Source organism: Tetrao urogallus (assembly GCF_951394365.1).
Source record: "Tetrao urogallus genome assembly, chromosome: Z".
Taxonomy (NCBI): Eukaryota; Metazoa; Chordata; class Aves; order Galliformes; family Phasianidae; genus Tetrao; species Tetrao urogallus.
The window spans coordinates 1,030,451-1,043,520 of NC_136816.1; the positions used below are offsets into that span (position 1 = coordinate 1,030,451).

The 13,070-nt window shown below is 47.4% G+C and overlaps 1 protein-coding gene across 1 annotated transcript in view; it reads right to left on the minus strand.

Annotated features, from left to right (window-relative positions):
• TDRD7 (tudor domain containing 7) overlaps positions 1-12,559 on the minus strand; it is a gene marked incomplete at both ends in the record, with an annotated part of 35,768 nt that extends 23,209 nt beyond the window's left edge. The window contains 4 exons of the mRNA XM_079548586.1: positions 562-647; positions 3,861-4,074; positions 4,728-4,869; positions 12,353-12,559. Of these exons, the coding sequence (XP_079404712.1) occupies positions 562-647; positions 3,861-4,074; positions 4,728-4,869; positions 12,353-12,559 (649 nt within the window). The remainder of the gene's footprint in view (positions 1-561; positions 648-3,860; positions 4,075-4,727; positions 4,870-12,352) is intronic.
• Between the last annotated feature and the right edge of the window lie 511 nt (positions 12,560-13,070).

The window sequence follows — 13,070 nt, forward strand, 5'->3', positions numbered from 1 at the left end:
CCATCTATTGGAGAAGGAAAGTCATTACGTCCAGCTGGAGGCTCACATTACCAGCTTTCTTGCTCCCTCATTCCCTGCACCTCTTCTCTTGGGGAGGAAAGCACTTGCTACTAGACCTGTAGCTTCACAAATCAACCTGGTGAGTCTCAAAGAAAGCAATTATCATTTGACAAGCAGATCAACAACACAAATGCTGGGATTCAGGCAGGCAGAAGCTGTTCTGAACAGCTAGGGTAATGTGCTGTCCTTCATGTGGCTGTTCACTCCCAAAAGCCAGGATTTCGCTCTCCACTATTACATCCATACCCTGGCACTCCTATGTGACTGGCTTTGACATTTACTACACAGTGATCTTCCCCAGAAACAAGAAGGCAGACAAATAAGGACACCTATTTTCCCAGCACCATGAAATCAAAGTGAGAGGTTTACTCATGGAACTTGGTATTTTACCCAAATCTATCTTCATTCAAAACAAGTAACAAGACAGGCTTTTCTTAGGAATACACCCATTCTAATGCCAGCAATGTGAACAAGAAAACATTTCTTAATGGGGAAACTTACCATTTGAATCAACAGAAGACCTTCTGGACAGGTGAACGTGCAGCTCCTTCTGAAACCATGGTGAGACAGTTGGTCTCTTCTCAGACCTAAAATTGAAAAGAAAATTCCTTTAAATTACTGTCCTGGCTCTCAAGAGCACTCTACTTGCTTATAAATCATACATATGAAATAGTATGTATTCCACAAACTTCTAATTGATTCTCTACGTAAGAGCAAACTCCTGTTGTCCTGACAAGGAAGACACCTTGTCTAGCAACAGCAAGGCAAATCAACGGATGGTTTCTAGTGTGACTTAACTATCACATGATCACTGAGAGAAACAAAACACTCAGTAGGAAGACATTCACAAAAACAGATCGCATAGGCCCAATAACACAGATTAAACTCAGTCATAATGTTGATATATTCAGCCTCACGACTCGGTCTTTCTTTTGGCCAGTGTCTCAGTCTTGCTGGTGAATATGAACATGTCCAACTTCTTGACTGCCATGTCTCCTCAAAGCCCTGACACCAGAGAGATCACAACAGCATGTACTGTGTCACTTATGTTGCAAGCAAAAAGGTGCAAGAGCTTCAGAAAAGAGTTCAAAGACCAAAACCAAGCACCTTCCAAAGGCATTTATGCAAGGAAGAACTGCAGTGGAACAATCGTAGCAGAAGATGCATTAAAAAACAGCTCTCCACAGAAGCATGGCAAATTGCTCCAAATCCCAGGAAGCTTCAGGCAAGAGCGTCCGCCGTACATGCACTAAGCAGGCTCTGCAGATGGTCCCTTTCCAGAGGGCACATGAGGACAACAGCCACCTGTGGAGTCCAACTCTGGAGGAAATCACCAGCCACAGAAACATCAAAGGATTCTGAGCTCCATCTGGGATCTTTGAAGACAGTACAGGTATCAAGTACTATGCTGAAGTTAGCAACAACAGTAAGATGATGCCAGTGCTAGCATGGAATTCTTAGGTGATCTCGCATGTCTTCAAGCTGAATTTTACTCAGCACAATCACAAAGCAGAAGGTCTCTCACATTCACACCTTTCTAATCATATAATCACTCAGGTTGGAAAAGACCACTGGGATCATCTAGCTGAACCACCAACACACCATCAATACTGCCTCTTCAAGATCTAACAAAATTTGGTACCTTTCACTTTCTTTCTGTCCTCACGAAATGACAAACCTGCTCCTCCACGACGTAAAGGATGTCACTTTAACCAAAAATAACACTTCTGTTCAGGGTCAAGTCCTACAGTATTTGTAGTCAGGACAGCCACTGTCAAGTGCAACATTTTCTGTAGCAGAAGAGGACAGACCACCAGCTCAAAGAAGAGCACATTTGTGAAAAAAAAGTGGGATAAGACTTAAAAATACTAAAGTAGAGATCACCCACATAAAACCCAGACAGACACTCATACATAACTCTTCTTATCTGAAGAGTGCCCTCAATTGAAGAGTGTCTTCAATTTTGTCTGCAACATAAGAACAAAAAATAGGAGACATCCTCTTGTGTGCCACAGCCCACACCCTCACACAGACTAGCAGCAGTGTCTCCTTCCAAGGTGTCTGTGCCTGGTCCAAAAGAAAGCCAGGATCCCTCCCTCCTTCAACCACCTCTCCATACATTTATTCACCAGCAATGACAACTCCAAACTGGACAGACGCCTGAGAAAACAGTCCCATGAGCTAGTCACACAAGCAACAGAGACTTTGGGTAAGTGAGACTGCTGCCTCGCAACAGAAATCAGTTGTGTTCCAGTCCCAGTATCACACCACTGCTACACTTCAGGTGACATGGATGACCCGAGCGCAGGGATAACTATCGGGCACTGCAGCTAAGGATTCAGTTCTCTGTGCAAAGAAATGCAGGACAGTCCAGAACCAAGCCTGCCTGGCACAGAGCTAGACAGTCACAAGGCCAACATGCTACTTTCCAGCATGCAGATACAGAAAATTCAACTGTTTGCAAGACCTCATGCACTCTAGTTGTTGAAAAGTACTCCCAGCAAGAGGCCTCCCAGCCATGCTACCAGTAAGAGAAGACAGCAGCCCAATACAAACATGTGATTAGACATGCTGCCCTGCCAAGCACCCATGCATAGTTGAAAGGCAGGCTTCTTCAGAGGCATATTTCTTCAGAGAGGAGGGAATGCATGCTTTTCCATGCCTAAGCCCCTTACCTTGATAAGGCCCACGCCGTCCTACTCCGCACTGTCCAAGGGCCAAAGACCAATCCCAGGAGTGGGGCTGGTTGGCAGCCACCAGCAAACACTGACTGCTGATTGAGGCAAGGGGGACACCAAGTACCTCCATCTGCTTTCATTTGTGCCACTGTTTTCCAACTTCAGTGTCTCCTACAGTATGATTTACAAGCGAAGTCCTGCTCATTCTGTGGACTTGCAGGTCCACAGCAGCCCAGTGGCGTGGACTTAGATTGATAAGTGATTGCTGTTATATATACCCCACCACAGCACTTGCAAGGTGGCCTGGGAGGGTAGCAGGAAGCAACCTGCCAGAATCACAGCTACCCTTAGCATCTCTCCGACACGATAGAGTAGAAAGGAGAAACAGTCAGTTCCCTTTCACCCACGACCAAGCAGCAGCAAACGCCTGAAGCCCTGGTCACAAAAATCACTACAGCGCTGCTCTGAGGAGAGGTGAGGTGCTGTCACATACATTTGCCCCACAGCAACAGGCCTGCATCCCCCTCCCAGGGAACAAGTAGGGTATGAGGGCACTGCTCTGTGCTACACTACTCATAGCCTTGAGCGTTCAAGCGGTCCATCGCAGCTGCACTTGGCCAGTGCTTAGCTGATGCTGACAGCCCCGTGCCCCACATGGCATTGCAGCAGTGTGGCTGAGGCTGAGCAGAGCCACTGTGAGTGGCAACACACACTCACCCTGCACTGTCAGCTGACAGCCCGGGGCAGAGGTAAACACCCTGCAAAGAGAAATGATGGCCCAGCAGCTCCTTAAGCCGCCTGGATTAGAGATGCTCAAACACAAGGGCTGAAAAGCAGCAGAATGCTAACCCAGCAAAACGGTACCTCCAGTCTCATCCCAGCTTGGCCCAACACATCCGGGCAGCTGCTGGCTTCATGTGCACCACAAAAAGCACAGAAATGCTAACGCTGCAAGGGCTGAGGTAGGCAGAGGGCAGAGAAACAATCATCAGCACTCAGCATTAGCATCCCCTGCACACAAACCCTCTCTGATTCCCATATTCCCACAGCCCAGAAAATCCTTGGACAAAAAAGCATCCAAGCACCATCTCGCTCCCCACATCTCCCACTGCACGCACTGACCTGTTGACAAGCGTGACATGTCTTTGCATGGGGATCTCTCTGGGCAACCCACTCCCAGTGGCTGCAGCTGGGGCAGACCAGGCACTCTCCATGGTAGGATCTGTTGTGATGCATAGTGTACCTCTGCCTCTTGGCACACGAGGGGTGGGCTTCTTGCTGCCTTCTTCCAGTGTGCTCAGTGACCTGGGCTGCCGCAAAGTTCCTTCCGGTTTTCCTAAAGAGTTTCCAGACGTGGCCATCAGTAATGCTCTCCTCTGCCCCACGCAAGCTCTCCTTGCAGGCAACAGCTAAGGCATACAAACAGGTTGCACCGCAGGGCAAGCAGAACCAGAGTTCCTGAACTCACCAACTTTGGGTCAGCTGTCCAAAGCTGAACACTGGAGCTGGATTTCTTCAGCTCATCACCAGGCAAACCTGCGCAGCAGCTACTTTGGGGGTACCAGGGCACTTGCAGCAGGAACTGCAGAGACATTTGCAGCTGATGCTGCCCGGGCTGCTCCTCACCCTCACCTCTGCCAACCCACCAAGGGCTAGCTTACCCCTTACAGTCAAGCAGGCTCACCACCACTCTACTCACACATATCTTCAACATTTCTCCCACAAAAGCACAGCCAACTGGAAACAAAGGCAAGCGTCTTTCCAGAGCATTTTTGTTTCAAGAGTGTGCTAAAGAAAGCCTCTCTCACAGACAGTGGCTTGCAAGCACTGATACCCTGTTGTCAGCATCACATCCCATTACTTGGAACCTTCCAGTGAAAACACACATCTCACTGCCTTCAGTGGGAAAACTTAAGGCAAAGACTTTTGCTTTTAAATATGCACGAGTCTTTAGTAAAAGCAGGTCTTTTGCAGCTGCCTGAGGCTTACCTACTGGTGTGACTGGAGATGTATTCTTCAGCCTCATCCGGCAGTTCACCTGCTTTCCTGTTTTCTTCTTCAAACTGCTCTGTCGGGCTACAAGTTGAGCAATTTGCATGGTCTCAGGGCAAGCAACAGCATGGCAAGTCACCTGTTTGGGGCAGGAAAGGGACAGGAGTAGAAACAGTCACTGAGCTCCAAGTCCACCCACAATCATAAAAAGACTGACAGCAATTTCCACTTCCTGTAATCAACAGCTCACAGAGGCCAGCAAGCAATTCAATAGAAGTTTCAGGAACAGACGAAGGCCTCTGAAGATCTCCTTCCGTAATGCACTTCAGAAAACTGTAGAGCAAATAGCCAAACCCACCCAAGGCTCTTCACCCCCTTTTGCTTTAGCTTGGAGCCCACCTGGCAGTAGCCCAGCTTCTCTCCTACAAGTCCAAGATCCCACTTTACAATACCACCCTGCACTTCCCAAGGATGTCCTCACACCTTCCAGGCAGCACACACTGACTTTGCAGGAGCTTCCAGCAGCCACTCAATACCCAGAGCAAACAGACAGGCAGCCCAGCCCTGCAAACCACCACTCAAGGGACTTCCAGCCCCTCAGCCTCTCTTCACCCCAAGTTCTGCCTCTTCTCCTTGGCCAGAGCCTTCCCACTTGCTCTTACTCCTCATTAACTCCTGCCCACACGTGCTCAGGCACTACTGTGGCCCCACACTGATAAGTTGCCCTTTTCCTGCCTGACCCAGGAATAGCACAGCCATCCCACTGGCACAGATTCCCCGCAAGCACTGTGTTGGCACTCAACAGTGTGGCTTGGCCTTGAGCAAGCATATAGAATATGTTCTTTGCCTCTGCTATGACCTCTTGCCTTGGCCTCTCCTTGATCCATCTTCGTAACGCAGACAGAAGTAGTCCTTTAAAAGCAAACAGACAGTGCTTCAGCAAGCCCCCAAGGCATACATCTCACATGAGCTTGGCCTCACGGACAAAACGCCAGCCCAAACTTTGGAGTCATCCAAGTGCCAAAAATAAAGTAAAGCAGATGAAGGAGTATTCTTCCAACACTCTGAGGATGCCAAGTTTGGAGCAATCCAAAAAAGCACGGTGAAAGGCTGGAAAAGGGACCCTCTCACACAGTGCTGTCATCCTACTAGATTCCCAGATAGCCTGCTGCTTAGAAGCCACACTGCACAACTGTTGTGCAGTCATCATCCATACAAGAAACACACCAAGGGTGTCAGAGTTTGGCCTGGCAGCATCTCAATACACAGCCTAACCATGCAATGATGAAATGCAAAGAAGCACAGTGAGGCTGAAGTTGGTAGAGATCTCTATAGACCACCTCATTCACTATCCCTGCTCAGAATGGCATTAATCGTACCTACTTGCCCAAGAGACTGTCTGGTTGAGAGTGGGATATCTCCAAGGATGGAGACTTTTCAACCGCTACGGATAACTTGTTCCAAGGTTTGACCACCATTATGGCAAAAAAGAAAAGAAAAAGAAAAAAGAAAAAAAAAAGACATTTCTTATGCTCAAATTAAATCATCTGTAATTCAGTTTGCACCTCTTGCCTGTTCACTGAATACCACCGAGTACTGGAGACACAGATAGGCTCAAATATTTTTCCACTCTCCCCAGAACAGTCCCCTATTAATACACATGGATTGGACTCTCCCATGCTTACTGTTCTCCAGAGCAAACAAACCCAGCTATCTTAGTCTGCCAACACAGTCCCTTTACCACCTTCAAGTCTACTCACCAAATCTGATGTGGAATGTCCACATCTCTGTCATTCAGTAGACACAGCACTCTGCATGTGGTCTCACCTGGGCTGAGTACAGAGGAACAGACCTCCATTAACCAGCTGACAACAGACTTCCTAATGCAACATCAAACTCCTGGCAGCAACAGCACACTGCTGCTCACTGCTGAATGTGGATCTTATCTGATAAGCTGCCTCCTGGCTGGTCACCCACAAGACTCTAATGGTGCATAACACTTCCCCTGCTTGCAGCGCTTGTCACAGGGGAACACAGCCACCTGCTCTGCAGTCATCAGTCTCTCCAGCCATTTGCAGACTTCCTAAAGGTGGGCTCTACCCCATCACGTCGGTCATTTGCATTAAACAGCTCTGCCACAATATCATCCTACAGGGCACATCACTGCTGAACTGCCCCCACTTTGAGTTTTGTGCATCTACTATGGAAGGCAATATCAAAAGCCTTATTAAAACAGAGAAAGGCAGCATCCCCTACTCTCCCTTTATTCACTCAACTTATCTCATTATGGAAGGCTACGAGGTTAGCCAGATAAGATTTTCTTTCTTAGATCTATAGTGACTCCCACCACTTCCTTGTCTTTCACCTGCCTGGAAGAAGTTTCCAGGATTAGCTTACCCCCAGGAGCTTCCAATCTTTTGGCTTGCCTGGCTGCCCTGAGCGAACAGGAATTGTCTTGGGCTGCATGCACAAAGATTGCTCCAAAAGTAATGCTTCCTATTTATTTTTATAAAAACTACAACCCCCACAAAGAGCACAGTAACACTGTTTGAGAGAGCAAAATCTCAGCTACAAAACACTTTTTCAACATAAGCAACACCATCACCTATGCATTTCTGCCAACAATGAACAAGAGTTTCCATGTTGTGCTTGTAAAAACCTGCACCAGTGGAGGTGACCCAACGTCACCACTGCTAAAATGCACCTCCTCTCTGTGCTGACATCCACTGTTTGGTGTCCATAAACATCCAGCAAGCTTTGATGAATGTCAGTGGGTGCCATTTTTTCCGCATGGAGGAGTTCAGTGACACACCTTTGCTCCATATGCTCTGCCATCCCAGACACCATTTAGCCAGACTGCCCCTCTGCTGCACATCTGCTGCACAGCAACATGGAATGGAATGCTGAGAGGAAAGTTCAACCTCTATTGCTGTCCCATCAACACTTGCCTCTGACACTGTGGTCAGATATAACAAAACAGCAGGCATTACTTTTGGAGCATCTCTCACAATATATTATGTTGTTCATGTGTATAAGTAACAACACTTTAATATTTTTATTAAAACAATCAAGAAAGAGCAATAAAAACCGGAACTAGTGGGATACTTGAGCTTGTTTTTGTGACACTAATGCATCAGGCTGACTTGGTGGCAGTGGCTGCAATTCTCAGTGAGGTCTTTAAGATCCTCAAAGATCCTCTAAGATCTTTGTCATAAAAATTCCTCCTCCTGTACTTCATCCTTGATAACAGTTGCTCACAAATGTACCTACTGCCAAAAAGCAGTAACACAAATAAGGTGCAGTTGAGAAGTGAGCAATCCAGAATGGCTTTGCAACAACAGCCAGCTCTCAGCACGTAGCAGTGCACTGCATCGGGCCCACAAACAAGTGCATGGCCAGTCTGTTAAGGTGTTCCTTAACCTAGTTCCTCCTTGCTGAGACTAAGGCTTCCTTGCTACAGACCTTGTCAATCTCAGGAGCCTTGGGGTGGCTGATGGCCAGTCTTACCAGTGACTAACAAGGCAGTGAAGGTCTCTTCCATGTCCATTAAGATCAGGTGCCAATTCAAAATCCTCTGCAGGCTCAAGTTTTCTCTCGTTATCATTTTCCTGACACACCAGTAGAAACATTTCCTCTTGTCCCTCATGTCCCTCACCAGATTCAACCCAACATGGGCTGCAGCTTTTCTAACCACACCCCTGCATGGACAGCATCTCTATACTCCTTCCAGCTCACACAGTTCTGTTCCTGACTCTTAGATTCTGTTAGCATCAGAATTAAGATCCAGACCTTCCAGTTCACTCACGCATTTTATTTGCTGCAGTCTTTACTAAGAGGCCCTCACCGCAGCACAGAGAAACACAACAGTGGATTTCTGCCCGGGATTCTTGCTTGCTTCTTCCAGCCACCACCTAGCAGTGAGCTGTTATTTTGCTTAACTTGCTCCTCCAGGTCCAGCTCTCCTTTTTCACCATTAAACATAGTTCAACAGTGTAGCTCTTCACACCTGCACGCCAGTACTAATTCAGAACATGAGGTTTTCAGTACCATGAAACATCCTAAGCTGAAAGTGAAAGATGAAGCTGCACTCCACGTCAGCACAACTCCATCACAGCACGCATTAACAGGCTGCACGACGACCCAGCCGTGTGGCTTTGTGTCCAGCCTCTGAGCGTTTCAGATCTGCAAGTCATCAGCTCCTACCAGCTGTACTGCTTTATGGTGACCGCAGCGCAGCTCCATTATGAGATCGGCTCTGCCACGCTACTGCACACAGAGGGACTTCTGTCACCAGCTCTGCTGTGAACTCTCAGGCTCGCTCGCTTTCCGAGCTGCTCAGGAGCTGCCTGTTCTCTTACAACTTGACCACGCTTTACTGCTGCTTCCAAAAGACTCGCTGAAGTAAGACAAAAATCTGGTGCTACGGTGGACTTTGGCAGAGCAGGGCCTACCTCAGCTTTGTGGGAAGATCAGTCTGCACCCCTTAATGCTTCACCCCTTCAGAGGCATCTGCTGACAGCCTGCGCCCCGTGCTCTGAGCAGGGCCTTCGTAAGGCTGCCGTGACACGCAGCACAGCCAAGTGCTCTAGTGCTCCAGTTGCTTCAGCTTTCTTCTCATTTTCGTGCTGTTCCTCTGCATTCTCATGTCACCTGGACCAGCTATTTCAGTCTTCCTTCAGAGGGATGCTGTCTGACGTGGCAGTGCTGTGGGAGCTGTTTGGAAGTGATGGTATTCTTCCTTGGCTTTTACCTTGTTGAAGTAGTCATTAAGAAATGCAGTCTTGCCTATCCCCATGCCCACATGCTTGGATATTCACTTCTCCCTGTATACCTCATGTATACTTCCTTTTTAAGTTTAGCGAGCAACAGCTTGTTCATTCACGTGAGTCTCCTACAACCTTTGCTTATTTTTCCTCCCTACTGGAATGGAAAACTCTTAAGTCAGAGGAGGTGGTACATGAAAATGAGCTGCTTCTCCTGAAATGCTCTTCTCTACAGTATTGTATCCTATGGGACTCTTCCAGAAAATTCTGCTCTTTCCAGGTTCTTCATCATGATGCTGCCTTTTACCTCATTCCCCTCCTTTCACAATCCTGAATACCATCATCCTGTGGTCACTGTAGGCAAGGCTGTCCACAGGCTTTACATCCCTAAGCACTTCCTCCTTGCTTGTAAGGACTGGGTCCAGCTGAGCATTTCCCCTCACAAGCTCAACGTTTGTTTGAGGAAGGTGTTCTTACCCAGTAGTTCTAGTCCTCCGTGAGAATCATTGCCTACAAAGTGGCAGATGTCTTGCAGATGTCTGAGGAAGGCATCATCTGCTTCATCTACTACATCTTCCCGATCTCTGAGTCTAAAACAGAACCCATACACTGGTCTGTGCACAGCTCCCAACAAAGAAGGTCTTGCTAGCTCATCATCTGTCCTACAGCAAGTTCTGTTCACCTCCATTGCTTACAAACAGGAGAGGATTATGCTAGCTGTCCTTTATTCCATCCCAGCCTGTCCTTCCTAACAGCCTGTGCCCACCCATGGCAGCAGCCAGTTGCATAAGCCAGCATAGCAGGTCTCTGGGACCCAATGAGATCACAGGCTTGCTATTGTGCACAGAACTCACATTGTACCTCACCCTGTCTGCAGGAGTGTACAGGCCCTTAAGAAAAGTGCTCAGCTGTGCTTATTTCTGAGAGAAGGTTCAAGAGCTCTTGTCTCAAGTTCTGTACAGCACGAATTTTCTTCTTCACGTGGATTTACTCACAATGAACACGTTCAGCCGTGATCCACAGATCAGCGTGCCTACCGTTTGAGTCACCTCTCTTGCAGCCTCATCCTTCATTCTCTCATGTGACTGCTGGTTGTCCTCATCCTCTCCCTGCCATTCCTGATTTTAAAAGGCATACAATGTACTCAGCATGATCTGAGGGCAAAGAATGCCTCTACTTCTGCCTCCACTCACTCTCTGTAAGAAATGCTCAAAGTCAGGTAGGGCACACCTGCACACATCACCTGCTGCTCAGTGTCTTCCCAGGTCACATTCTGGACAGCTGTCACAAGAGGGTCACACAACAACAACATGAGCTCTGTGTTCGTGAGTCTCCTCTGTCCCAGATCTTTGCTTCCCTTTAGCTGCTTCAGTCATGCAAAGCATACACAGCACGAACAAAAGGAAATTGATTCCTATGCTGAACTACCTCCAGCCCTGTTTAGTAGCTCTCCTTCTTTCTACCTCCTATAGCTACATTTCAATCTTTCCTTACAGCTGCTTCAGGGAAGTGTATGCCTCCAGCACTACTCAATGTTCACAATGCTTTCAGCACACACTGCATTAGAGGATAAGCAAGGGAAAGGGAGGATAACAGATTATACCTTGCAAGGCCCAAGTTAGAAACAGATGGCTATCTGCCGAAGCCACCACAAGGAAGCTTTAAGTTGCAACATCACAATCCCAGAGGCACACGAATTCATGTTTACTGATGCAGGTGTAGTCAGTACAGCCTTGGAGCAAGCAAAAGAGAACCTCACTCTTAATTACCTGCTATAAAAGGGTGAACTCTGACAGCTGAAAAAAAGCAGCAAAGGAACCCTTTGCTTAAAAAAAAAAAAGAAAAAAAGAAAAAAAAAAAGCCACATTTCCAGGAATCAGCACAAAATTGAAAGAATTCCACAACACTTCTCACCACACTTCACATATAACCATCAAGACCTACTTCTGAGCTCCTGGACGTTACCTCAACCCAGGTAAGTCAGGAAGACAATAATCACCACCTCTTCAGATCTGGTATGACAGCCACAGTTTCTGCCAAACATCTGTGTTTACCTGGGGAGAGGAGCAAACCAGCAGATTTGCAACCAGGAGCCCCAAACTGCCATGTAAGATCTGTGGTTTCAGCAAGCTGCTTCCAAGCCAGCAAACCAACAGGAGACACAGGCTATAGGAGCAAGGCCAAGGAATAAGGGAAAAACTCTTCCATTACACTGAACTCTTCTGCTGAGCTTGGATCCACCTCCTCCACAACAAAAAACAATGACCACTGGAACCATGACATCGGCACTGAGTGCCTGTTCCCCTGTAAACTTACTAAGCTGAGGTGCATCACCTCACCTTGGCACTGCAACAACAAAAAGAGTGCTAAGCCTTCAGAAACTGATGTCAGGTTTGTACACAACAGACCTACAACAGTTTTGCTGTAGAAAACAAGAAGGCTTCAGAATCCCAGCCTGAAAATACATTCAAGACACACGCACAAGACTTAACGTTCTGTGAGGTCTCAGGACAATCCACTAATATAGCCCCAAAGGAAGAAAGTTTGAGATGAGAATCACAGCTCTCCTGTCAAAGTGCCTTTCCATTCAGAACTCCTCCGTAAGGGGGAAATCTCCATAATCCTCCATGTTTTGTAAACACTACTTTCTGAGCTGCAAACAAGAACAGGAAAGTAAGAGACATCTGCTCTGTGTCACAGCTTCCACCTCCGATAGCATTAGTGCACCACATACATTGCAGTATTTTTCTCAACTAACCCATGACAAGCACAGAGGCACAATTATGAACTTCCACACTTTACAAGCATGAAAGCCATTTCCAGCCTGCTACAATTTTCTTGATTATCACAGATTCTTACCTCTCCTGTTTTATTTCTCTCGATCCTGACCACTCCAGGGATGCTTGCCACATAGGCTTCCAGTGTGGCATGCCCTAGGTGTCTGAAGGGAATCCATTCACCAGTCAATGATCTGTATTCACCCTGAAGCTCTGACAGGGGTATGCCATGTTTACTGGAATGAAGAACAGATCGCAGTGCTTTCGCAACCAGGTCAGGCTCCTGCATCTTCACCTGTAAGGCCTATACCACAAAAGAAAAAAAGCAATTTTACATTCACAGACTAACACCAGCAGCTTTTGTTACTCAGCCTCCCCCCTATATGAACAAGGATTTAACAGCTCTGGGGCCCAGTATGGACCTCAGGGCTGTACGAGCACCATGGTGGTCACAGTGCAGCATGGCCAAACTGAGCAAAATGGCAGCTACCTCCCATAACATGGCAGCTGCACCAAGGCCAGGTGTCCTGCCACACCAAGGCTTGCTGTCAAAAGTCCCAGGCACTGCTGCTCGCCCACCCAGCCCAGCAGCACAGAGGAAGAAAGGTGCTAGGTACAAACCTGAGGGTAGCACACATGCTTCAAGTTTGGTGTGCATGGACAGTGAAGAGGAGAACTAACTTCACCTCCCTTGCTCCAGGCAACAAGTTCCTCAGCTGCTTCACAAAACTGTATCCAAGAGAAAGCAACCTAGCAAATCAAACCCCATTCCATTCCTTATGGACAGTACTGCATGTAGG